Source organism: Mesoplodon densirostris, chromosome 2 (genome assembly GCF_025265405.1).
Source record: "Mesoplodon densirostris isolate mMesDen1 chromosome 2, mMesDen1 primary haplotype, whole genome shotgun sequence".
Classification (NCBI taxonomy): Eukaryota; Metazoa; Chordata; class Mammalia; order Artiodactyla; family Ziphiidae; genus Mesoplodon; species Mesoplodon densirostris.
In genome coordinates, this window is record NC_082662.1 from 191,780,484 (window position 1) to 191,802,013 (window position 21,530).

Here is a 21,530-nt window from a genome sequence, read left to right on the forward strand (position 1 = left end):
GGCTCAAGATGTGAGCTTCACGGTTCAGAGCTTGCTTCTGTTTCCAAGGTGCCGGGGGCCTGCATGGCTCTGGGTCCTGGACATCTGTAACGCCTCTTGGATATATTAGGGTCAAGACCAGGGCTCAGGTGGACCAGCCTTCCAGGCCTCCCAACAGAGTCCTGGATTGTTCAGTGCAGAGGGACTAGGAAGGCCAGCCATCCTGTTCCAGAATGTTCTACTCCAGTTAGATTTTGTCCTACCCCAAACACTGAGCCATCAGGGCCCCTTAAGTTCTAAATCAGAGGAAGTATCTGCTATTTTTTTGCCAAGTATTTATTTTAATGCTCAAGCCTAGAATAAGAGCAGATGAACAGAAATTAGGGGAAAGGATTGACTAACTGGACTGACTCTCCAGCCCCCATGTGTATGGACTTAGCCCAGGCCAGCCACTCTGCTACATATTATTCAAATATCATCTCACAATTCCCAACAACCCTGCAAAGCAGGTGTTATTTAATCCTCATTTTGCAAGTGCAGAAACGAAGCTGGAGAAGGGTTACATTACCTGATCAAAGTCCCAGAGCAGGAAATGGCAGAGCTCACTTTCACGCCTGGGCTGTCCGGCTCCAGGGGCCAGGTTTCAACCACCCAGAGAGGATGGGCCTGGAGAGAAGCTTCCAGCAGGTGGCTGTCAGACTCAGACCTCTCCCAGAGGTCCCCCCTCCAGCCGGGCATGGGTAGCCCTCCCTGGAGAGGGGAGGTGCGGGCGACCTCTCGGGGGGGACCCTTCGGACAGACAGTCCTCACGCTCTCCCTGGAGGATTCCTGGCTCTCCGACCTCACCTGCTTTTCTTTCTGCACCGTCCAGGCTGGTCCCAGCCTCCTGATGGCCGTCAGCTGTCATCGTGGGTCCAGCAGAAGAGTGTGCAAGCCCCTGCGAGATTAGGGGTGATGACGGGCCTGGCAGCCGCCAGGGCACAGGATCACTTGACAGGCATCTCTATTTCACTGTCACGAGGGCCGAGCCTGGAGCCCTCTCTCAGCTCCTGCAGCCGCCCTGGCCTCCCTGTGACCCAGCCCACCTTGTTTCCATCCAGCCGACCCTCCCCTCACAGCTGCGGTTTTCATACTTTTTGGTCAGAGCCTCTGAGCTATCCCCCGGTCATCCAGTGTCACCCCGCACTGAGGGCCAGAGGGCTAAGAAGCCCCCCACCTCTCACTGGAGGACACCCCCTCCTCCCTGCCCACCGAAAGCTCTTCTTAAAAATATCCATCCGAGGAGGTTCCCTGTTCCCCCTGCCCGTTCCCTCAGGGGGGAGGTTTCCAGGAATTTGTTGGGGGTACATACAGAGATTTAAAGTATCCCGTTCATGTAGCGCAGGGGTCTGCAGAGGGCCAGAGAGTGACTATTTTATCAGGTCACATAAGCTCCCTTGCCACCATGCGATTCTGCCGTTGTAAAACAAAAACAGCCTTAGAAGATATGTAAGTGAAAGGGCGAGACTGTTTCCAATAAAACCTTATTTACAAAATCAGGGACTTCCCTCGTGGTCCAGTGGGTAAGGCTCCGCGCTCCCAGTGCAGGGGGCCCAGGTTCGATCCCTGGTCAGGGAACTAGATCCTGCACGCCGCAGCTAAGAGCCCACATGCTGCAACTAAAAGATCCCGCACGTGGCAACTAAGACCCAGCGCAGCCAAACAAATAAATAAAATATTTTTCAAAAACCAAGAAACCAGACTGCCCCAGATTTGCCCTGGGGGCCAGAGTTGCCAACCCTGTGATAGACAGCAGTTTAGGGGAGTGGCCTGGGTGGGGCACTCTGGCTGGGGCACACCCTGCACAGCTGGGGCACTGGCCACACCCACCCCGCAGAGACCCCGAGTGGACAGAAGCCTTTGGGGAGCACTGACCAGGGTCGGGGCTGCTGTCATGGAAGCATCCCGGAATGAGGCCCCAAGGCGCTGACCGCTGGAATGAGTCCTCGTGATCTGGGCAGACAGCCTTTGCCCTAAGGAAGGAGGCCCCCAGCCTTATCATTGGCTGACACCCTCATGTGCTGCTGGACTGATGCGCTTGGAAGAAAACCCTAAGCCTGAGGTCGTGTGTGGCTGGTGAGGTGCTTCCTGTCTGCGAAGTCTTTTTTTTTTTTTTGCGGTACGCGGGCCTCTCACTGCTGTGGCCTCTCACTGTTGTGGCCTCTCCCGTTGCGGAGCACAGGCTCTGGACGTGCAGGCTCAGCGGCCATGGCTCACGGGCCCAGCCACTCCGCGGCATGTGGGATCTTCCCAGACCGGGGCACGAACCCGTGTCCCCTGCATCGGCAGGCGGACTCTCAACCACTGCGCCACCAGGGAAGCCCCTGTCTGCGAGGTCTTAGGTGGGGAGGGGCCCAAAGGAATCCTCTCAGACAGAATGATTTCATTTCCTCTGGGGCATCTCTGTCTTTTCTACCCCGAGGCCTCTGCGTATGCTGTTCTCTCTCCCGGAACAATTTTCCTCCATCTTCTGCGCTTAGCTAAGTCCTGCTCTTCCTGTCACTTCCTCCAGGAAGCCTCCTCGGATTGTTGAGCCCTGACAATCCCGTCGCTTCATTGTAATCAAGTGCTTGCCTGGATCCTTGGCTAGAACGTGAGTCAGAGTGAAAACCCTGAAGGTAGGACCCCAGCGCCCACCAGCACCCAGCAGCTGTTCAACAAATACCTATGCAATGAATACCTGGATCTCACTATGTTCCTCGACCCCTTGTCGTGGCCACTGCGGTGGTGGCACTGCTCCAGGCTGGCCCGTGACCACCCCGTGGGCTGAGGTCCAGAGAGGCTGCTGCACCTCCACGTGGTGGGAGAGACCGACAGGGAGGGTGGGGGGAGGGGGAAGGAGCGAGGTTTCCAGCCTGTTCTAAAGGTTTCTCTCCTCCATGCCCATCTCTCCGCACCTCTTGGGGAAACCTGTCTGATATCTTTTCAGGTCCCTCAAGGCCACAAACCCAGCCCCTGGGCAATGCTGGCCTGTGACTGGGGAGCAGCCGCCTCTTTTGACTTCAGGGTTCTGTGCCTTTGATGATGGGATAACCTCTGAGGAGTTCTCGGAAGGCAACTGGAAGGAGCCTGCCTGGCGGCTCAGCCAGGCCTTGGTGACAAGCAAGGCCATTTGATGGGATAGTAAAACTAGCTTACAAAGACATCGGGGCTTCCCTGGTGGCGCAGTGGTTGAGAGTCCGCCTGCCGATGCAGGGGACACGGGTTCGTGCCCCGGTCTGGGAAGATCCCACATGCCACGGAGCGGCTGGGCCCGTGAGCCATGGCCGCTGAGCCTGCGCGTCTGGAGCCTGTGCTCCGCAACGGGAGAGGCCACCACAGTGAGAGGCCCGCGTACCGCAAAAAACAAAAAAACAAAAATACAAAAAAACACAAAGACCTCGTTCTCCTCCTACCCGACCCTCTGCTCCGCTCTCTCACCTCGGAGCCCCGGAGACCAGAGCCTGACCGGCCCAGACCCCTGAACCTCTGGGTCTCCCCAGCCCCTGCCCTCGGAGCCCTGCCCTCGCTCTTCCAGGCTGTCCCCGGGCCCTCTCACCTCCCCAGAGTGTGGCCCTGGCAGAAAAGCTGACAAAGCAATTAAAAGCCCTGGCGGCTCAGTGAACGCTAGTGCTGAGGTGTTGAATCTTCTCCAGCCAGTCAAGGGCAGCCGCCTGGAGGTCACGCAGGAGGGAAGATGGGCCTGGCTCCCGCGGCCGCCCTGGGCTGGCCACCCACCGTCCCGCCTGCCACGCCGGGCCCTCCCCACGCCTCGTGGACCTCTGAGAACACGTGACAGCCTTTGTCCGCTCGGGTTTCTGCCTTAAGGCTCCCATCTCCTGACGCAACTCCCGAGGCTGTGTCGTTCCTGGGCAGAACCCAGGATGGGTGCGGTGGGGACAACCAGAGGAGAAGGTGGCATCGTCCTCTCCTTGGGGAGCACAGAGGGCATGTGGCGAGCGTGCGGGGGACAGAGGGGGTTGGGACACAGCCACGCTGCCTTGCACGAGTGTGCTGCTGGAACGACAGTGGGTGGAGAGGGAGGGGATCTGGGTCAAGAGGAATTAACCAGGGAAGGATTCTGGCAGAGAAGGGCCTCTGCAAGCCTTGAAGAATGGTGCTTGATAGAAAGAAAGTGACCCCGATTCAGGGAGGGTTAAGTGACCTCCAAACAGGGCTCCCAGGCAGCAAGGGGCCTTGGGTTGGAAGGAGGAGTCCTTGGAGGTTTGCTGGCCAGCAGGAGACGATTCTCTCCAGATCAGACCCAGGAGGAGGGCCCTGGGGCACGAGAGGTCTCCCGTTCCAGGAAGGGCTCACCACCCGAAGGCTAAGTTCCCTGGCTCCAGAGAGGAGCACGGCCCGACTCCTGCTTCCGATGTGCGGGCGCCCCCGCCGTGCCCGTGAACTGCATTGCTGGCGGGCTGCCCCTGCGCCAACATCAGCCATATTCGGAAAGGCCTGTTTCTCTCTCCTCGGGGGCCCGGCCTCCATCCCTCACTGATGCCCACCCCCCCGCCATCACCGCTGCTTCCCTCTCCCTCCACACTCCCTCCCCCTCGCCTCCATCACGGCTCCTCCAGGCCCCTTTGCCCGTGGCTGCAGGCCCTCCCCACCCTCAGCCCTTTGGCCGTGGAGTCAGGACAGCTGGGGATGGGGTGGAGGGGTGGGCAGGAGGGCATCGGTTCAGGGGCACGGCGGGCGCAGCCGTGGAGAAGATGCCCAGGTTTCATCGTCCGTCATCAAGTATGGTGGAGCTGGGCTCCATCGAATTCTGCCCCTAGAGCTTTCAGTCTAGTGAAAGAGACGCTTCAAGTAATTCCCCAATAGCCAATGACAAGCTGTGACAAGCCAGCCCACCCCATCATCAATCCCGCCTGCAGGTGCACCTAGAATCCGACCCCGTCTCCACCGCCCTGTGGTCCAACAGGCAGCATCTCTCTCTGGATGATCGTGGGGGACACTTGTCTGCTCCCCCTGCATCCACTTTTATTTCCTTTCAGTCTATTTTCCACCCAGCAGCCAGAGCGGTCCTTAAAAAACAGACATCAGATCTCTTGATTCCTCCGCTCAGGACACTGCAGCGGCTTCCTGTCTTATTCAGAGTAAAAGGCAAGTCGTCACCATGGCCCATAGCCCTGGTGATTGATGACCCTCCGCCTGGCAACAAAATGCCCTCTGCTTCCCTCTGTCCTAACCACTCCAGGCTCATGGCCTCCAGGTTGTAAAAGTGGTATTTAAACCCGGGTCTGTCTGATTCAAGAGGCCACAGCCTTTCCACTAAGAACAGAATCATCCCCTTTTACCAGCGAGGAAACAGATATTCAATAAGTTTAGGGAATCGCCTGGTGGTCCGGTGGTTGTGACTCCGCGGTCTCACTGCCGCGGACCCGGAATCGATCCCTGGTCGGGGAACTAAGATCCCACAAGCTGCACGGAGCAGCCAATAAATAAATAAAAAGTTTAAGACCAGGCTGTGCTCACGTGACTAGGAAATTACGTCTGCCATTATCTGCATAATTAAATCCTGGGACAGACCCCTACCACTTCTTCCAGAAGGTTACAAATGTCCACCAGTGTAGACCAGGCAATCATGTTGTTGACAGTTCACGTCACTTCCACCACCAAATTCTCCTGGATTTTTATCTCTACCCAGTTTGTGGGCTTGTGGCCTTTTAGCCTGAGGTCACTTATAAATGATCTCAGAAAGTCAGCCAGGAGATGCCATTTTTCTTCCTTTAAATTCTCATGCTACCCACAGCGTAAGGGCAATTTTTTCATCTCTATAATTTTTGTAAATACAGCCTCCTGGCCCCCAGAAGGTCTGAGATCACCTCTCTTGCCCCCAGCCTCCACAGAGAGGTAAGTCTGGGCCAGGCTCAGGGGAAGCCAGCCTTCGCTGGATCATCAGTGGAACTGTCGCTGGGGGGCAGAGGAAAGCTCACCAGACAGGGAACCCTGGAGGGACACGAGCGGCTCGGTGCATCATGTCCCACCTACGTGTGTCAGATCAAACCCATGCAAGAGGGCCCTGGACAGCTTTCTCCAGCGTGGAGAGGGGCCCTGGGGTTACTGTCTCCAGGATGGACACCAGGCCGGGCTGAGACTGGGCCTCAGGTCATCAGGCTCCCAGTCCCTGGAGCCACCATGCTGGGGCTCCATCGAGAGCTCCTCCAGGACCACAGATCCATCACCAGGCAGTAAAGCCCTTTTCTGCCATGGGAATTAGTGAGATCCTTGCCCACACTCCCCCGTGGCAGAGGCTTGGGGATCACGCCCTCTTGTCTGTCAGGGCTGTGACTAGCTCCCCAAGTCTGGGCCTGTTGGGTGCCACTTTGGATGGTGATTCCCAAGGGGGCAGTGGCTTACGGTGTCAGGGGTCCCAAGGGATCAGCTTAGCTGAAAAATTAAGGCTTTGGATGATGAGAACACCCTCACTAAGCGGTGTCATGTAAACCAGGCAGCACGGGGCGAGCTTGACCGAGCCAATCTAGTTAAGGGCTTCACGCTCTGCGAGGAGATGGATGAGCTGATGTCACAGGACCCCTCCACCTCTGACCTCCCAGGAGGTGAGCATGTGAACCCCTGGGGGCCCTGCCCCGCCACGCCCGGCTGGAGGAGGAGGAGGGAGGCGGGCTGAGCGGGAGGGGCAGAGGGCGCCGTGAGTCTGCTTCCCGCGCCGCTGGTCCTCCGGCAGTTCATTCAGAGCCTCGGGCAGCGCACAGCAGCTGGACCCGAGGAGGACGGGGCGGCTGGGAGGCTGGAGGCCGGCTGTGCGCCTGGGTAGGTGGGCCCCGCACACCACGTGGAGGGGACAGAGATGGAGAGGCTGGGACACTGTCTAGCTTCTCTGCTCAGGCGGAGCAGGTAGTGGGCAGGAAATCCCGGGAGAGCTCCCCGGAGCCGGTATATCCCCTCCGACGGTTCCAGGACACTTGGAGAGCAGAACGGCAGTGAGTCTGTCCGGGTGCTTCTGTCCTGGCTCTGATTTTCCCACGCTGCTCGGCTGGCAGTGATGACTGGCTTAAAACCTCTGACCAGCTCTCCAGAATGAGGACCTCAGGCCTGGGACTGGCTACATCTTGATAAATAACACGGTCAGACGGTTGAGAGAAGCCCTGTTTGTCTCTTCCTGCCCTGATTCCTACCTGCTGAGAAACTGGCGGCGGCAGGAAGCCGGATGGGCTGGATGAAGCAGCAGGTGGGGCAGGGGCTGGAGGGCTGTGGGCCCGAGGGGGACCAGGAGACACTCGCTGGGACCCGAGCCGCTGTTTGGAGCAGAGAATTAAGATTCTTCTCAAAAGTGGGAGGACCCGTGGAGGAGAGCGCGTGTCTCCATTCCATGCCCGCCTGGTTTGCATGACCCCGCTTAGCGAGGGCGGTCTCATCATCCAAAGCCTTAATTTTTTGGCTAAGCTGATCCCTTGGGACCCCTGACACCATAAGTCACGCAGACACGCCACGACCTGCTGGTCTCCGACCAGACAGATCTCTCGTCCTTGTCTTTGATCTCGTACCACATCTAGCTTATTCCCAGAGAGGTGGAGGTCAGGAGGGCGAGATGGCTTAACATTGGCCCCCTAAGTCCCCATGGGGGCTCAGCCTCTCTTCTTTCTCAGCTGGGGCCTGGAGGCAGGAGGCTGGAGGGAGAGGCAGGTGGAGGATTATGCTTCTTGGCGTGTGACAAACAGCCAAGTAAGTAACCGAGAGCTGATGTGATGGTGATGGAGCCCTGAAGGGAAAGATGCTGACTAAGATATCCATCCGAGCTGACCCGCCCCAGGGTGGAGGTCGTGGGCAGGCGTTGGGTGGTAGCCCTGGGCGTGGGTGGGATGGAGCCCCTCCCCACCGCGGCCAGCTGGGTCCCCCTCCATCCCCCCTCGCCCTCCCCGGAGACTCCCGCTGAGTGGTGGCCGTGGCCCTGTGACCACGCCATCTCCAACCCGAGACACGTCGAGGTCAACAAGGAGGGAATCACAACGTTTGACCTGGAGCTGGATCTCAAGAGTTCTGAGAACAAGCTTTACCTGTATAAGGTGAGGCTGGAGGGGCCATCGAGGGGGGGCTCTTGGCAGGGATGCTGCTGGTCCCGGGGGGAGGAACTGTGCGAGCAACCGAGTACACAGGTGACAAGCCCCGCCTCCCGTCGAGTTCCTGCTTTGCTTGGGGTCAGCTCAAACCCTGGTGAAGACAGTCCAGGGAGGCCTCTGACCTCTCACCGAGCGACCAGGCTTTCCAGCCAGGGCACGGGGTCAAAAGAGGGTTCTGAGAAGCGCACCCTCGCCTCTGAGCTCTCTCTCCAGACACATCGCTGCAAGGACTCCAGGAGTAATTACACATCAACCAGGTGGTGGTAGCGTTGGTGTCTGGAGACGGGTGCTGCAGGGGGCAGCAGCGAAGCATCACACTGTCCTGTGGTCAGACTCCTCCTGGCCCCCCCAGTTCCTGGCTGTGTGACCGCAGGAAAGGTGCTTACCTTCTCTGTACCTTGGTTGCCTCATCTGTGACATGAGGGTAATGCAGGACTTGTCTCCTGGCGTGTTGAAAGGATAACTGAGATGGTGCGTGCTTTGCTTCTCCGCTCAGCCTCCCCCTGGCTGCCCCGCTCCCCCCTCACCCCGGCTCACCCCCGTTCCTTTGCTCCCTGCTCCCTCTGTCTGCCCCGCTCTGCCCCTCATCCACACGGCTAACTGCCGCCCCCCCGTGGCTCCCCGGCCCCGCTGTGTAGTGGAGTGTGTCCCCAGCCCCATCCGGCTCCTGGACCCACATACTCCTTTCTCTCCCCCCACCCCCGACCCCAGTTCTATCTCTTTCTAACAAACATTACTTATTTATGATGCTTATTATTTCTCTGTCTCCCCGTAGAACTTTAGTTCCCTGAGGGCAGGAATCTTTGTTTTATTCACTGATGTGTCCGAGTACCTAAAACACTGCCTGGCACACATCAGGCAGCTAAGTGTTAGCTACTGTTAATACGGATCTTCCTCGACCTGTGATGGGGTTACGTCCCGATAAACCCCCTGTAAGCTGAAAATATCATAAGACGAAAATACATTGAGGGCTTTCCTGGTGGCACAGTATTTAAGAATATGCCTGGCATTGCAGGGGACACGGGTTCGAGCCCTGGTCCGGGAAGATCCCACGTGCCGTGGAGCAACTAAGCCCGTGCGCCACAACTACTGAGCCCGTGTGCCACAACTACTGAAGCTTGTGCACCTAGAGCCCGTGCTCCACAAGAGAAGCCACTGCAATGAGAAGCCCGTGCACCGCAATGGAAAGTAGCCCCCGCTCGCCGAAACTAGAGGAAGCCCGCGCGCAGCAACGAAGACGCCACACAGCCAAACATAAAATAAATAAAATTAAAAAAAGAAAATACATTGAATACACCTAACCTACTGAACACCATACATAGGTCAACCCAGCCCTCCTTTAACGTGCTCAGAAGACTTGTATCAGCTAGAGTTGGGCAAAATTATCTAACAGAAAGCCTATTTTGTCATGAAGTGTTGAGTATCTCCTGTAATTGATTGAATGCTGTACCGAAAGCGAAACGCAGATGGTTGTCTGGTACAGAACGGTTCTCAGTGTGTCGGTGGCCCACCCTCGTGAAGGCGGGCTGCCCGGGAGCTGGGGCTGCACTGCCCAGCACTAGCCTGGGAAAGATCAAAAGTCACGATTCCGGGTACGGTTTCTCCTCAATGTGCATCGCCTTCGCACCATTGTAGAGCCAGAAGACAAATCACAAGCCAAACCCTTGTAGAGCAGGACCATCTGTTTTTCGGCACGTAGCCAGTCGTTCCGGGGCTTGGCTAGGGTGGGTGTGTGCATCAGGTACTCTGGTTCCTCATGAATGAACGCCTGGGGGCCCGGCCACCCCCGCTCTTTCCCACCCCCACTCGGGTAGGAGCTCTGCTTCCGCTGCTGCCCCGGTGCCGGCTCAGCAATCTCGGGTGTCTCTTGCGTAAACTCAGCAGGTCATTTACAACGTGGTAAGAGCCATGGATATTCCTAGAGCATTTCTTTCCCTCCACCACGCGCTCTGGGCCTCCACCCCGCCCCTCTCCGCCCCACCCCTTTATCGTCCAGCGGTGTTGGTGTTGTTTGGTGCCCGGGCCAGTGGGGAACACGGCCGGTCGTCGGCAAGCAGGATGGGGGCAGGAGGTGCTGTGGACCCACTGAGGCCCTGGACCCCCCTCTTCCTCTCCTGGCCTCAGGATGGCGAGATGGCCCCCTATGGCTTTAACAACCAGACCAAGCACTGCCTGCAGCATCTGGGGAAGCACTACCAGTTCCAGATCCGAGACCTGCGGCCGGAGGACGCTGGCATTTACCAGGTCGGGGTGCAGGATGCCAAAGTCTCCTCCACGGAGCTGGAGGCCAGCGGTGAGTGGTCTGTCCTGCTGAAGTCTGAGCGGGGGGCGCTCATTTCGGTTCCATTGTGGGGGGTAGGTGAACATGACATCGCCCCCCTTCGCAGTTGGGGAGAGGCACGTGTACCCAAATGGTTAAATTATGATGATACCTTTTCAAAATCTTGGTCCGAGGTCTGTGTTCTCCTGGTGCTGGGCTGGGCTCCACTGCGGGTCTCAGACATGGGGTACCTGGCTCTCGCTTTGCTCACAGGCTGTCCATAGCATCCACTCACTCTCAGATCAGGTCTGCCTAATTCTACGGCCTCCTCTCTGATGTGGGTCCTCCCCTCCCACGACCCCCCAGCAAGAATCTCCACCAGGTCCGCACGCTCCTGCCCCGTGCAGACCCCTCCCCTCCCCCCCACCCCCGTGCCCACACCCCACCGGGACTGTCCCTTCCCCCCTCATCAAGCTCTTCCCTTCCCACTGCCACTGCCCCCACCCCTGCCCCAGCACCTGACAGCTCAAGGGACGTTGGAGGGAGGAGAGGCTTGAGGTGGGCAGGTAAATCATAGAGAACGAGGCTAAGTCAAGGCTGAAGAAGGAGGAGGGGTTAGACCTCCAGCTGGCCTGGCGTGGTGGACGCGGAAGGGGGCAGGGCTCCGGGGTCAGCCAGACCAGGCTGTGGATTCCGTCTGGACCACGTCTTAGCTGGGCAAGCCATATAACTTGTAAAGCCTCAGTGTTCTCACCTGTAAAAGGGAAATAATACCACCTGCCTCGGAGGTGGTCGTGGGGATTAATCGGACGGCAGGCATAAAGCACTGGGCTCAGCCTGTTGGTTTCCTTTCTGTACCTACCTGCCCCCAGATAGAACGGTCAGATTTAGAATTCCAGAATATTCCAGAGCCCGAGTCTGACTGTTCACAACCTAATTATAACTCCTCACTTTATGTGGGGAAACTGATACCTGGGGCAAGGAGTGGCCTGTCCAAGGTGACAGGGAGCTGTGGCTAAGCTGGCCTGAGCCGGGCTTGCTGAGCTCCCAGCGCCCTGCGTCGGGTCACGCTGTGTCCTGCTCCCCGGCAGCCGTCCTGACCCAGGTGGTGGTCCCGCTGGCCTGTGCCCACTGCGGGGAGCAGGGCGATGTGGTCCTCGAGGGCACTCTCTCTGGCCCCTGCCCCGGCGCCACCTGGCATTGCCGGCACCGGCCGCTCCGGCTGAGCGGCAGATACGAGGTGTTCGTGTCCAGTGATGGGCTGACCCACCAGCTTCTGGCGAGAAGGGCCTGCTTCTCAGACATGGGCCTCTATTCCCTTGGCACCAAGCTCCACGCCTGCAGCGCCTGGCTGGTGGTTGAAGGTGAGTGGGCGCCCCCCCCCACCCCGGTCTGTCCCCGCCTCTGCCGCAGTGGTGAGACCTCAGGGCCCCGGAGGGCGGGAGGAAGGCCGGGGCAGGGCTTCTGTTGCCAGTCCCCTGCTTTGGAGATTCTTCCTCCCCGCAGAGAATGAGGAAGGCCCCCTAGATCTATTCCTGATGCCTGCAGTGCAGGCCCTTCACGGCCAGCCCAGCCCTCCTCAGTGGCATCTGCCCCACTGGGCACAGATCCAAGATGGCCCTAAGGTCCTGGACAGGGCTTGGGACAGTGGCCCAGGTCCACTATGGATGAGGAGCCCCTGGGTCAGGCCAAAGAACACCCTTAAACTCCCCTAGGGTTCTGGGTTCAAGGTGATCCTAGGAAACTGTAAATTGGACGTTTGTAAGGCAGGCAGTAGGGCAAGTAGATGTTTTTAAACACCAGCCACCTGCTCACGGCAAATGGCTGTTGGCTTCTGTATTTTCTCTAAAACGCCTCATGAACCACCTAGCAAACTGGGGTGGCCTCCGATACAGGACTGGGGGAGGTGATGATGGGATTTATCCACCAATGAGCTGCCACATTCTGGCTTCCTCTGGAGATGGTCGGCTTGTTTCCCTGCTGGGGAAACTGAGGGTCAGGCAAAGCCGCTGGGGTCCGAGAGGTGGCTTGGCCTGAGTTCACAGGTCTTTTCTCCTGTCTTTCTCTGGGGGCGTGACCTCTCACCAAAGCTGGGAAGGATAAAAGCCATCTGACCGCGAGCACTGACCACCAGCAGCCCGTACACGGAGCCCAGAGCCCAGAAGATTCCAGGAGCATCCGTGGCGAGGCGGGGAGACCCAAAGAGCAGGACCCCACAGGGAGCTCCCTTCAGGGGGCCGGGCTGGCTTCTGGGCTCACAGCCGGCCCAGACAGAGGTGGCCTGGGTGGGCGCAGCTACACTTCGATGGGGGACGAGGAGGCGGCCGACTCAGCCCGGGGCCCTGGACCAGCAAGAAAGGGCTTTCTGGAAGAAGGGGGCAGAGTCACTCCTCTTGGTGAAAATCAGCTCCATGGAGAGGGACGCAGGGACAGGAGCCTTCCAGGGGGCTCAGGGGAGGGCCTAGAATCAGGGCTGGGCCTCGCAGGGGACCAACCGCGAGGCCGTAGCAGCGACAGTGAGGGGGACGGATGCTCTGGGACGGCAGGAGGCAGGAAGGCTGGGTCCTGGCCTCCTCAGGCTGGAGGGCTGGGGTGCAGTGGGGGAGGGAAGGGGCATGGAGAGGACCCCAGGAGTCGGCTGCCCAGGCTCAGCCAGGAACAGCCCTGGGACGCTCAGCTGGGACCTGGGACCAGAGAGCGGGCCCCGCAGGGATCCCAGGCTGGTCATGTGGGGTCTCGGTCAGGAGGGGAGGGGATGGAGATTTTGCAGGGGCAGAGCCTGGATGAGGTGGGGGGAGAGGATGGTCTGAGTGGGGAAAGGGGGAGAGGAGCGGCAGGGGCAGCGCAGGGCAGCGGGACTGGCCTGGGGGACACCAGGGGCCGCCGCAGGGTGGGAGCTCCTGGGGCCCTGGAGCCTTCCAGAGGAAGAGGTTCTAGCTCCATGGCAGGCAGGGGCCCTGAGTCCTGGGGCTCTCGGAAAGGTAGTGATGCTGACTGTGGGGACCGGGGGTGCCCCTTGGGGTCAGGGGAGTCTCCAGGACAGACCTCTGAATGCAAGGACTTCCAGGGGCCACCGATATCTGGTGGCGGGGGCATCCCCCCGGGGCACGGGGGTCCTGAAGCCAAGGCTGGGTCTTCACTGCAGGAGGCAGGTGATGGAGGCCCACGGGGGTCTGAGGATGGGGGAAGCGGCTGCACAACTAGCCCTGGAGGCCCAGGGGGTCCCGGGGGCTGGGACAGGGGCCCACAGGGGCTCAGGGGAAGGGAGTGCCCGGAGACGGCGGGGACCTTCGGCGAGGCAGAGGATGGCTCCAGCAGCCCCCAGGATTCCCGAGCCTGGACAGCCGGGCAGAGGGGAACAGGGGAGGCGGGCAGAATAGGGTCTGAGGGCCCAGGCCCTTGGGAGGACACACGGTCCAGCCCCAGCAAATCCGGGGCCCACTGTGGGCCTGGAGTGCTGGGGTCTGGTCGGGGGCAAGAGGGTGAGGGGGGCACCCAGGTGGCTGGGCTGATAGGTTCTGGTCGGGGCGTGGATGCCAGAAGCCACAGGCTAAGAGGGCCTTCGGGCCCTGGTGGGACACTGGGAGACACGGATGGGTTCAGAGGTGCAGGGGCCATGGGGTCTGAGCCAGATTTCTGGGATGGGCCACGCAGCTCCAGGGAGAAAGGACCCGGAGGTGAGATGGGCCACGGGGATGGCGCGGGCGGCTCGGGGGTGATGGAGTCTAGATTTGGTGATGGCTTCGGGGACCCCAGGGGAGCAGGCCTAGAATACAGAGCTGGTTACAGTGAGGGCTCAGGGAGGCCGGGAGCCGGGGGGTCTGGAGACGGAGCCAGTTATGGGGACGCTACCTGGGGCCCCCAGGCACGAGCTCCTCACGCGGGGCCGGCCTCTGAGAGCCAGGGCGCTGATGAGTCTGGTGAAGCACCGGGCCTTGGGGATGGATCACGAGCTGCAGGGCCTCTGCCCACTGGAAGCACATCAGCTTACGGAGGGGGGTCGAGGGGTCTTGAGCCTGGGGGGATGGAGCCAAGGGGCGCGGCAGGCTTTAGAGGTGGTTCAGGAGGCCTTGGAGGAACTGGGTCAGGCGCTAAGGCTGATTATAGGGGCGAGTCAGGGGGCTCTGGGGAAATGGGGTCAGGCGCTAAGGCTGGTTACAGGGACAATTTAGGGGGTTCTGGAGGAACTGGCTCAGGGGGTGAGGCAGGTTACAGGGACGGTTTGAGTGATACTAAGGGAATGGAGTCAGGGAGTGAGGTAGGGTGTAGGGGAGCCTCAGGAGGATCTGGGGAGATGGGGCGAGGGGCTGAGATGTACTGCAGAGATGCTTCAGGGAGGTTTGGAGGAACAGGCTCACCTGTTCCTGGAACGGGAGGTGAGGGTGGACCCAGAGGCCAGGAAGCCATGGCACATGGGTCAGTATACTGGGCAGCCCCAGAGGGGTCTCACGGTGGCACAGGTCCCAAGGACGGTCTGGAGAGGGGCAGCGGGACGGGGCTCGTGGGAGGGGCAGGCGCTGGGCTGGGCTCTGGGGTGGCTGCGAGGCCTGGCATCGCAGACGGTACAGCACTCGGGGACGGGCCCAGGGGCCCAGGGCTGCTGGGGGTCCACGGAGGCCCTCAGATGCTTTCAGATGGGCAGGGCTCCAAGAGTGGTTTGGGGGCCTCTGGACCCCCAGGCACCCCTGAGGCATGGGGGGCTGTTGGCTCGGAGGGAGAGTCAGGCATCAGAGGGTGGCAAGGTAGCTCTGGGCTCCCAGGGTCCCCTGGGCACAGAGGGGCTCCCAGTGGGGAGGGAGGGTCTGCAGGCCACGCAGCGGGTGTGGGCGTTTCTGGGATTCCTGACTGTCGGGGGGCAGCGCAGGATGAGACCTGGGCAGGGACAGCTGCTTGGGAATCCGGACGTGACCAGGCCTTCTGGGAAGCAGGTCCAGGGGCAGCAGACAGGGGTCCAGCAGCTGGCCAGGGTGCATTGGCACCTCAGGGCTCCGGGGCTGCACAGCTGGGTGGCGGGAGGATGGGGGCAGGGTTGGGGGGCTCAGCAGGTACAAGCCAGGGTCTGGATAGCAGCCGGATGCCCGGGGAAAGGGGCAGATCCATGTCACTGTCCGCCAGTGGGCACGGAGAAAGCCATGCTTGGGGCCCAGGCTGGGAAGACCAGGGGTGTGGCCAAGACAGCACAGGTGCCAGGGACCGGCCCCCAGGCTCCAGGGCTTCAAGCTCCCTGCAGGAGGAAGATGCCACTTTCGAGGGGACCCATGAAGGGCCACAAGCCTCCTGGGGCTGGGAGGGGGTTCCAGGCAGAGAGGAGGCTGGTGGGGGGCAAAGCCCAGGGTTCCCGGATGGCAAAGCTTCAGGTCTTGGAAGGAGCAGGGCTAGCGGCCCAGGGGACTCAGGTGTCCCGGGTAAGGGGACTTCTGCTGGGAGGGAGAATGGCTCCACCCAAAGGCCTGGGGATTCGGGACGTCAGGGAGCCTGGGAGGGCCCAGATGGTCCCTTCGGCAGAAAAGACTCTGGAGACGGGTCACAGGGGACCCAGGGGCCTGGCTCTCGGGTGGGCACAGGACAGAGGGGAGGAAGGGGCTTCCTGAGGGAGCAGGGGTCCCTGGAGGCTAAGGATGATAGGGCCCGACGTCCAGGGGCTCTAAAGGAGTACGAGGGCCGGGGAGCCAAAGAGTCGACCAGGTCAGAGAGGAGGCTTGGTCCATTCAGGAACAGGACTCAGACGTGGTCCAGGGTCGAGGTTGAAGCAGCAAAGAGGTGGGGAGCGGATAAGGCCAGACACCTGGGGGAACCGCCTGGAGGAGAGGATGGGGGGTGCCCAGAGAAGGCCCCCAGCCGTCCTGGCAGCAGGAAAGCCGGCAAAGAGGGTGGGTCAGACGTCCACGGCCAGAGAACGAACGCCACCCGGAGTCCCGGATCCAGACAGAAGCCTGGCGCTGGCGGTTTCTCCAAGGAGGCGCGGGGTAAGTGCCTCTCAGCTGTGCTGGCTCCAGGCGGGAGCCAAGGGGGGCTCCCTGCACACTGGGCTGCCTGGGCCGTTCCCAGACCCAGGAGTTTGTTGCTATCAGCGACCCCCATTTCCAGGGATCTCTTCCCAATTCAGGAGGCAACCTCTTCCTCCTCGTGTGGGGGGGATGCGGGCTGCACAGGGCTCGGGGCCCTCCTGGTATCTGTCTTGACGCCCTGTGTCCAAAGCACTGGACTTGTTGAACTAACTCTCTGTGGGTCCCCCAGACGTCGCCCTGTGTGACTCAAGGGCCCCTCATCTCCCTGGCCCCCCAGATCCCCTGCACCAGCCTGGGCCCTGCGGAGAAAACCGGACGGTCTGGCCTCGCTGGCAGGACGTGTGGCCTCCTGGGGTACCGGGGGAGGCTGGGCGGCAGGGGCATCCCTGGGCGCAGGTCCTCCACACTCCTCCGTGTCTCTCCAGGCCCTACAGGCCACTTCTCCCAGGGCCTGGCTGACCTGGAGGTGCAGCGTGGGGAGGCTGCCGTGCTCTCCTGCACCCTCACCAGAGACCTGGGACCCGGAGCCTGGTTTAAGGATGGAGTCAAGGTACCGCACCCCACCCCTCCTCACCAGCCGGTTTGCGGGGAGGGATGAGTGAAGCAGGGAGGAGTAGAAGGAGTTTTCACGCTTCCTTGTACCAACGCGCCGAACTCTGCGAGAAGTTTAAAGGGCCGACACCTTGGTGCGCTTGGAATAAAACTGGATTTTTTAAGTGGGCGTGTCTCCCACTCACCCCTCCCTGTACACACCCCTGGCCCTCCCTCCACGTCCAAACTGCTGTCCTGCCCCGGCACCTCTGGAAGTCTGCCTGTCCTTCAAGGCCGGTACGGAGGCCGCCTCCTCAGCCCAGCCAGACGGGCTCTCCGCTCCCTGAACAGCCCTGGACCCTTTAGCTGTCATCTCAGCAGGGGGTAGTCAAGGGCTCTGGAGCAGGCCCTTGGCGTCCACTGGACCGGGCTGAGCCCAGTGCGGCCACTCACCGCGGACGTGGCCTCTGGCTTCCGTGCCTGTAAAATGGGCTAACGGGGGTGCCCACTTCACAGGTCGTGGACAGTTGATGAGACACTGAAGGGGGTGACTGGCTCCAGCCGAGCACACGATGAGCGTTCAGTTCATTCCCGCAGTTGCCGTAGAAAAGGCCCTGGCCCGCGGTGGGAGGGGCTGGACGGGGGGGGGTGACGGTCCTCTGTGGCCTCGTTCCCAGCTCAGCGCCCAGGACGGAGTCACCTTCGAGCAAGACGGGCTGGAGCACAGGCTCCTCATTGCCCACGCGGAGGGGACCCAGGCTGGAAGGTACAGCTTTGGAGCCGGCGACCAGCAGAGCGAGGCCATGCTGACCGTCCATGGTGAGGCCTGGCCCTGCCCTTTCCTGCCAGGCGGGCTCTCGGCCGGCGACACACGCCACTGCTGAACGCCTGGACATGTCGCCAGCCTGCAGCCCGTGTCGAGTCTCACCCTCGGTCGAGGGGATGGTTTTAAAAAGCAACCCACGTGCTCCCCATTCCCGTCAGCACGTCCTCAGAGAGGTCCGACCCCGTCTGTCCTGCAGATGAAGCCCCTGGGTCCCACCCGCCCGTTCTCACGAGGCGGGGAGGGGGCTCTTTCTCGGGGCCCTTCCTTCCCCGCCCCCAGGTGCCCGGCGCCCAGCGTCTTTGACTCCTTGTGCCCTGTCCTTTCCCCAGAGCCCCCGGTCATTGCCCCCGACATGACGGCGAAGCTGAGGGAGCCGCTGGTGGTCAAGGCGGGGAAGCCAGTGACCATGAAGGTCACCTTCCGGACCTGCCTCCCGGTCCAGGCCACCTGGAGCAAGGACGGGGCCGAGGTGGCCGGCGGTGACGGCAGAGGGGCCCAGGTGGCAGTGGGGGACAGCTCCACATGGCTGTGCCTCCCCAGCGCCAGCAGGAAGGACTGCGGCCAGTACAGCGTGGCTCTGAGCAGCAAGGGCGGCTCCGTGCAGGCCAAGCTCACCCTGCAAGTCCTAGGTGCCAGCCTGGCCCCAGCCCTGTCCCCGGCCCCGCTGAGCCCTCCCTGGCAGCGGGGCAGGCCCTGGTGGGGGGTGTCCCTGGTATTAACCCTCACGTGCATGCTGTTTAAGATCCAAACCTACCCCTAGCTGTCCTCGCCCCTCCTCAGACTGGTTTGGAATCCCACTGCGGGGAGACGGGCCATGTGTCTCTGCAGCTGACACACCAGGCCCTAGGGGTGTCGCTGGGGTGGGTGATGGCCCCCAGACCTGAGTGGTGCCAGCGAGGTGGGACTGCCTGTGGCCAGAAGGCAGTGCCCATCTGGGCTCGGGGCTGGTGCATTCCATGTCACCTTCCGGGGGTGTGCATGGCGGGGGTGGAGACCAGGGACGCCGCGCGGTGACGCCCACCCAGGACCTCCAGCCCCGGGCAGGCTCGTCTGCTGATGGGGGGAGCCCAGCGCCCCTCCCCTGCGGCTCCTCTGACCCCCCTTCTCCTCTCGGGGGTCCCCAGACAAGCCTCAGCCCCCACAGGGCCCCCTGGAGGTGCAGGACGGCCACGGGGCTGGCGTCTGCCTCTGCTGGCGGCCCCCAGCGGACGACGGGGGCCAGGCCCTGCAGCACTACGTGGTGGAGAGGCGGCAGGCTGGCCTCAGCACTTGGCTGAAGGTGGGCGAGGCCCCTGCGGACAGCACCACCTTCACAGATGCCCAGGCAGAGCAGGGCAAGAAATACAGCTTCCGCGTGCGGGCCGTGACCGCGGAGGGGCCCGGGGAGGCCCTGGAGTCCGACGAGGTGCTGGTGGGTCCTGAGGGTGAGAGGACAGCCCGGGGCCAGGGAGGGCACGTGCCTGGCTCCCCACCGTGCCCAGAGAGCAGGAGCCACCAGCCAACACCCTGGGGGTCTCGAGGCCCTTCGAGCGCACTGTGAGAGCCTCACCCCCGCTTCTTGGGCACCTGGCGGCCAGATCAGCAAGCAGGATGTGCGGGGTCTTCTCCAGCTGTGGCTCTGTGGGACTGGGGGCCCCTGGGACGGCCTGGCATCGTCCTGCATCTGCAGCATCTCGCAGGGCCTCAGGGCCGAGGGGCCTGAGGCTGGCTCAGACCCCTGACCCCCCGAAGAAGGGATAGCACGTGGCTGGGCCCAGATGCCCGCTCCTCCTCCAGGACCCCCGGGAGCTGGCGCCTCTCCCAGCCCCTGACTGACATCTCCCAGCCCCTGACTGACCTCTCCCAGCCCCTAACGACTGACCTCTCCCAGCCCCTGACTGACGTCTCCCAGCCCCTGACTGACGTCTCCCAGCCCCTGACTGACCTCTCCCAGCCCCTGACTGACCTCTCCCAGTCCCTGACCTGACCTCTCCCAGACCCTGACTGACCTCTCCCAGCCCCTGACCTGACCTCACGCAGCCCCTGACTGACCTCTCCCAGCCCCTGACTGACCTCACCCAGCCCCTGACCTGACCTCTCCCAGCCCCTGACTGACCTGACCTCTCCTGGCCCCTGACTGACCTGACCTCTCCCGGCCCCTGACTGACCTCTCCTGGCCCCTGACTGACCTCTCCCAGCCCCTAACGACTGACCTCTCCCAGCCCCTGACTGACGTCTCCCAGCCCCTGACTGACGTCTCCCAGCCCCTGACTGACCTCTCCCAGTCCCTGACCTGACCTCTCCCAGCCCCTGACTGACCTCTCCCAGCCCCTGACCTGACCTCTCGCAGCCTCTGACTGACCTCTCGCAGCCCCTGACTGACCTGACCTCTCCCAGCCCCTGACCGACCTCTCGCAGCCCCTGACTGACCTGACCTCTCCCAGCCCCTGACTGACCTCTCCTAGCCCCTGACTGACCTCTCGCAGCCCCTGACCTTTCCCAGCCCCTGACCTGACCTCTCCCAGCCCCTGACTGACCTCTCGCAGCCCCTGACTGACCTCTCGCAGCCCCTGACTGACCTTTCCCAGCCCCTGACTGACCTGACCTCTCCCAGCCCCTGACCGACCTCTCCCAGCCCCTGACTGACGTCTCCCAGCCCCTGACTGACCTCTCCCAGCCCCTGACTGACCAGCACCCTCTCCGCCCCCAGTTCTGCCCGGGCCCCCTCCCCCGCCAGCCATCCTGTCAGCCTCCAGCCAAAGCATCACTCTGTCGTGGACGGCACCTCGGGGCCCGGGCAGTGCCCACATCCTGGGCTACCTGATCGAGAAGCGCAAGAAGGGAAGGAACCCCTGGGTGGCAGTGACCCAGCAGCCGGTGCCTGGTGAGCAGCCTGGCGGTGGTCTGCATCGTCCTGGCCTCCAGGGCCTCCCTGGACCCCCGGCCCGAGGTGCTGTAGCAGCATCGAGCCAGGTCACTCTAGAATGACGGTCTCACTGGTGGTGGTTTACCTTCCGGGGCATTTGGCAACATCCAGCGATTTGGGGTTGTCACACTGAAGGGGGAAGATGGGGGTGGCCCCTCGTGTGAAGGGACTGAGATGCTGCGGCATGTCCTTCGACACACAGCGCAGTCCCCCCCCACCCCGCCGACCCCGCCCCTTCCCCAAACAAAGAACTGTCTGGCCCAGAGCCTGGTTTAGCAGAAGTCTCACGCGGCAGGCAGCTCATGCTTCTCTCTAACGTGAGCTTTCTCATCCATACGACGACGACGGGGAGAAGTGCCCCCGCTCCCTGAGCAGATTCCAGGAAACTGCTTTCTGAGCCCAGAACAAACTCAGAAAAGCCCAAGCCCAGGCTAGTAGGAGAAAGAGGGGTTCAGAGCTCCAGGCAGGCTGTGCTGGGTGCCAGGCTGTGCCCCCTGGAGCCTCGGCCTCCCATCTCTGGAAAGAGGGCCATGGACTGCAGACACCTTCTGTACCTACACTGCTGAGTGGTTCCGTTTTATTTAAATAGGACAGCAGCTCTAAGGCAGAGGGAACCAGAGCCATGAAGGCTCTCCCCTTGGAGAGGACGAGTCAGGGCCGGCTGGGGGCTGGGGGGCAGGGAGGTGTAGGGCCAGGCTGGTCTCGTCCAGGCATCGCCCGGCCCCATCAGGCGGGACTAACGTGGGTGGGCTTCCCACAGAGAAGAAGTGGACGGTGCTGGACCTGAGGCAGGGCTGTCAGTACGAGTTCCGGGTCACGGCCGTGGCCCCCTCTGGCCCCGGGGAGCCTGGGCCCCCATCGGATGCCGTCTTTGCTCGGGACCCCATGAGTAAGCGGAGTGCCAACCCGGGAGAGG

General features: G+C 61.7%; 1 protein-coding gene across 1 annotated transcript in view; it reads left to right on the forward strand.

The window, feature by feature from the left end:
• The first annotated feature begins 715 nt into the window (after nt 1–715).
• The window catches only part of IGFN1 (immunoglobulin like and fibronectin type III domain containing 1), a 28,672-nt gene continuing 7,857 nt past the window's right edge, over nt 716–21,530 (forward strand). The window contains exons 1-17 of the mRNA XM_060079006.1: nt 716–887; nt 3,025–3,113; nt 3,501–3,677; nt 6,455–6,563; nt 6,692–6,777; nt 7,890–8,030; nt 10,209–10,377; nt 11,436–11,708; nt 12,435–12,477; nt 14,553–14,564; nt 16,198–16,310; nt 16,778–16,902; nt 17,561–17,702; nt 18,039–18,338; nt 18,834–19,133; nt 20,399–20,572; nt 21,375–21,503. Of these exons, the coding sequence (XP_059934989.1) occupies nt 716–887; nt 3,025–3,113; nt 3,501–3,677; nt 6,455–6,563; nt 6,692–6,777; nt 7,890–8,030; nt 10,209–10,377; nt 11,436–11,708; nt 12,435–12,477; nt 14,553–14,564; nt 16,198–16,310; nt 16,778–16,902; nt 17,561–17,702; nt 18,039–18,338; nt 18,834–19,133; nt 20,399–20,572; nt 21,375–21,503 (2,554 nt within the window). The remainder of the gene's footprint in view (nt 888–3,024; nt 3,114–3,500; nt 3,678–6,454; nt 6,564–6,691; nt 6,778–7,889; nt 8,031–10,208; nt 10,378–11,435; nt 11,709–12,434; nt 12,478–14,552; nt 14,565–16,197; nt 16,311–16,777; nt 16,903–17,560; nt 17,703–18,038; nt 18,339–18,833; nt 19,134–20,398; nt 20,573–21,374; nt 21,504–21,530) is intronic.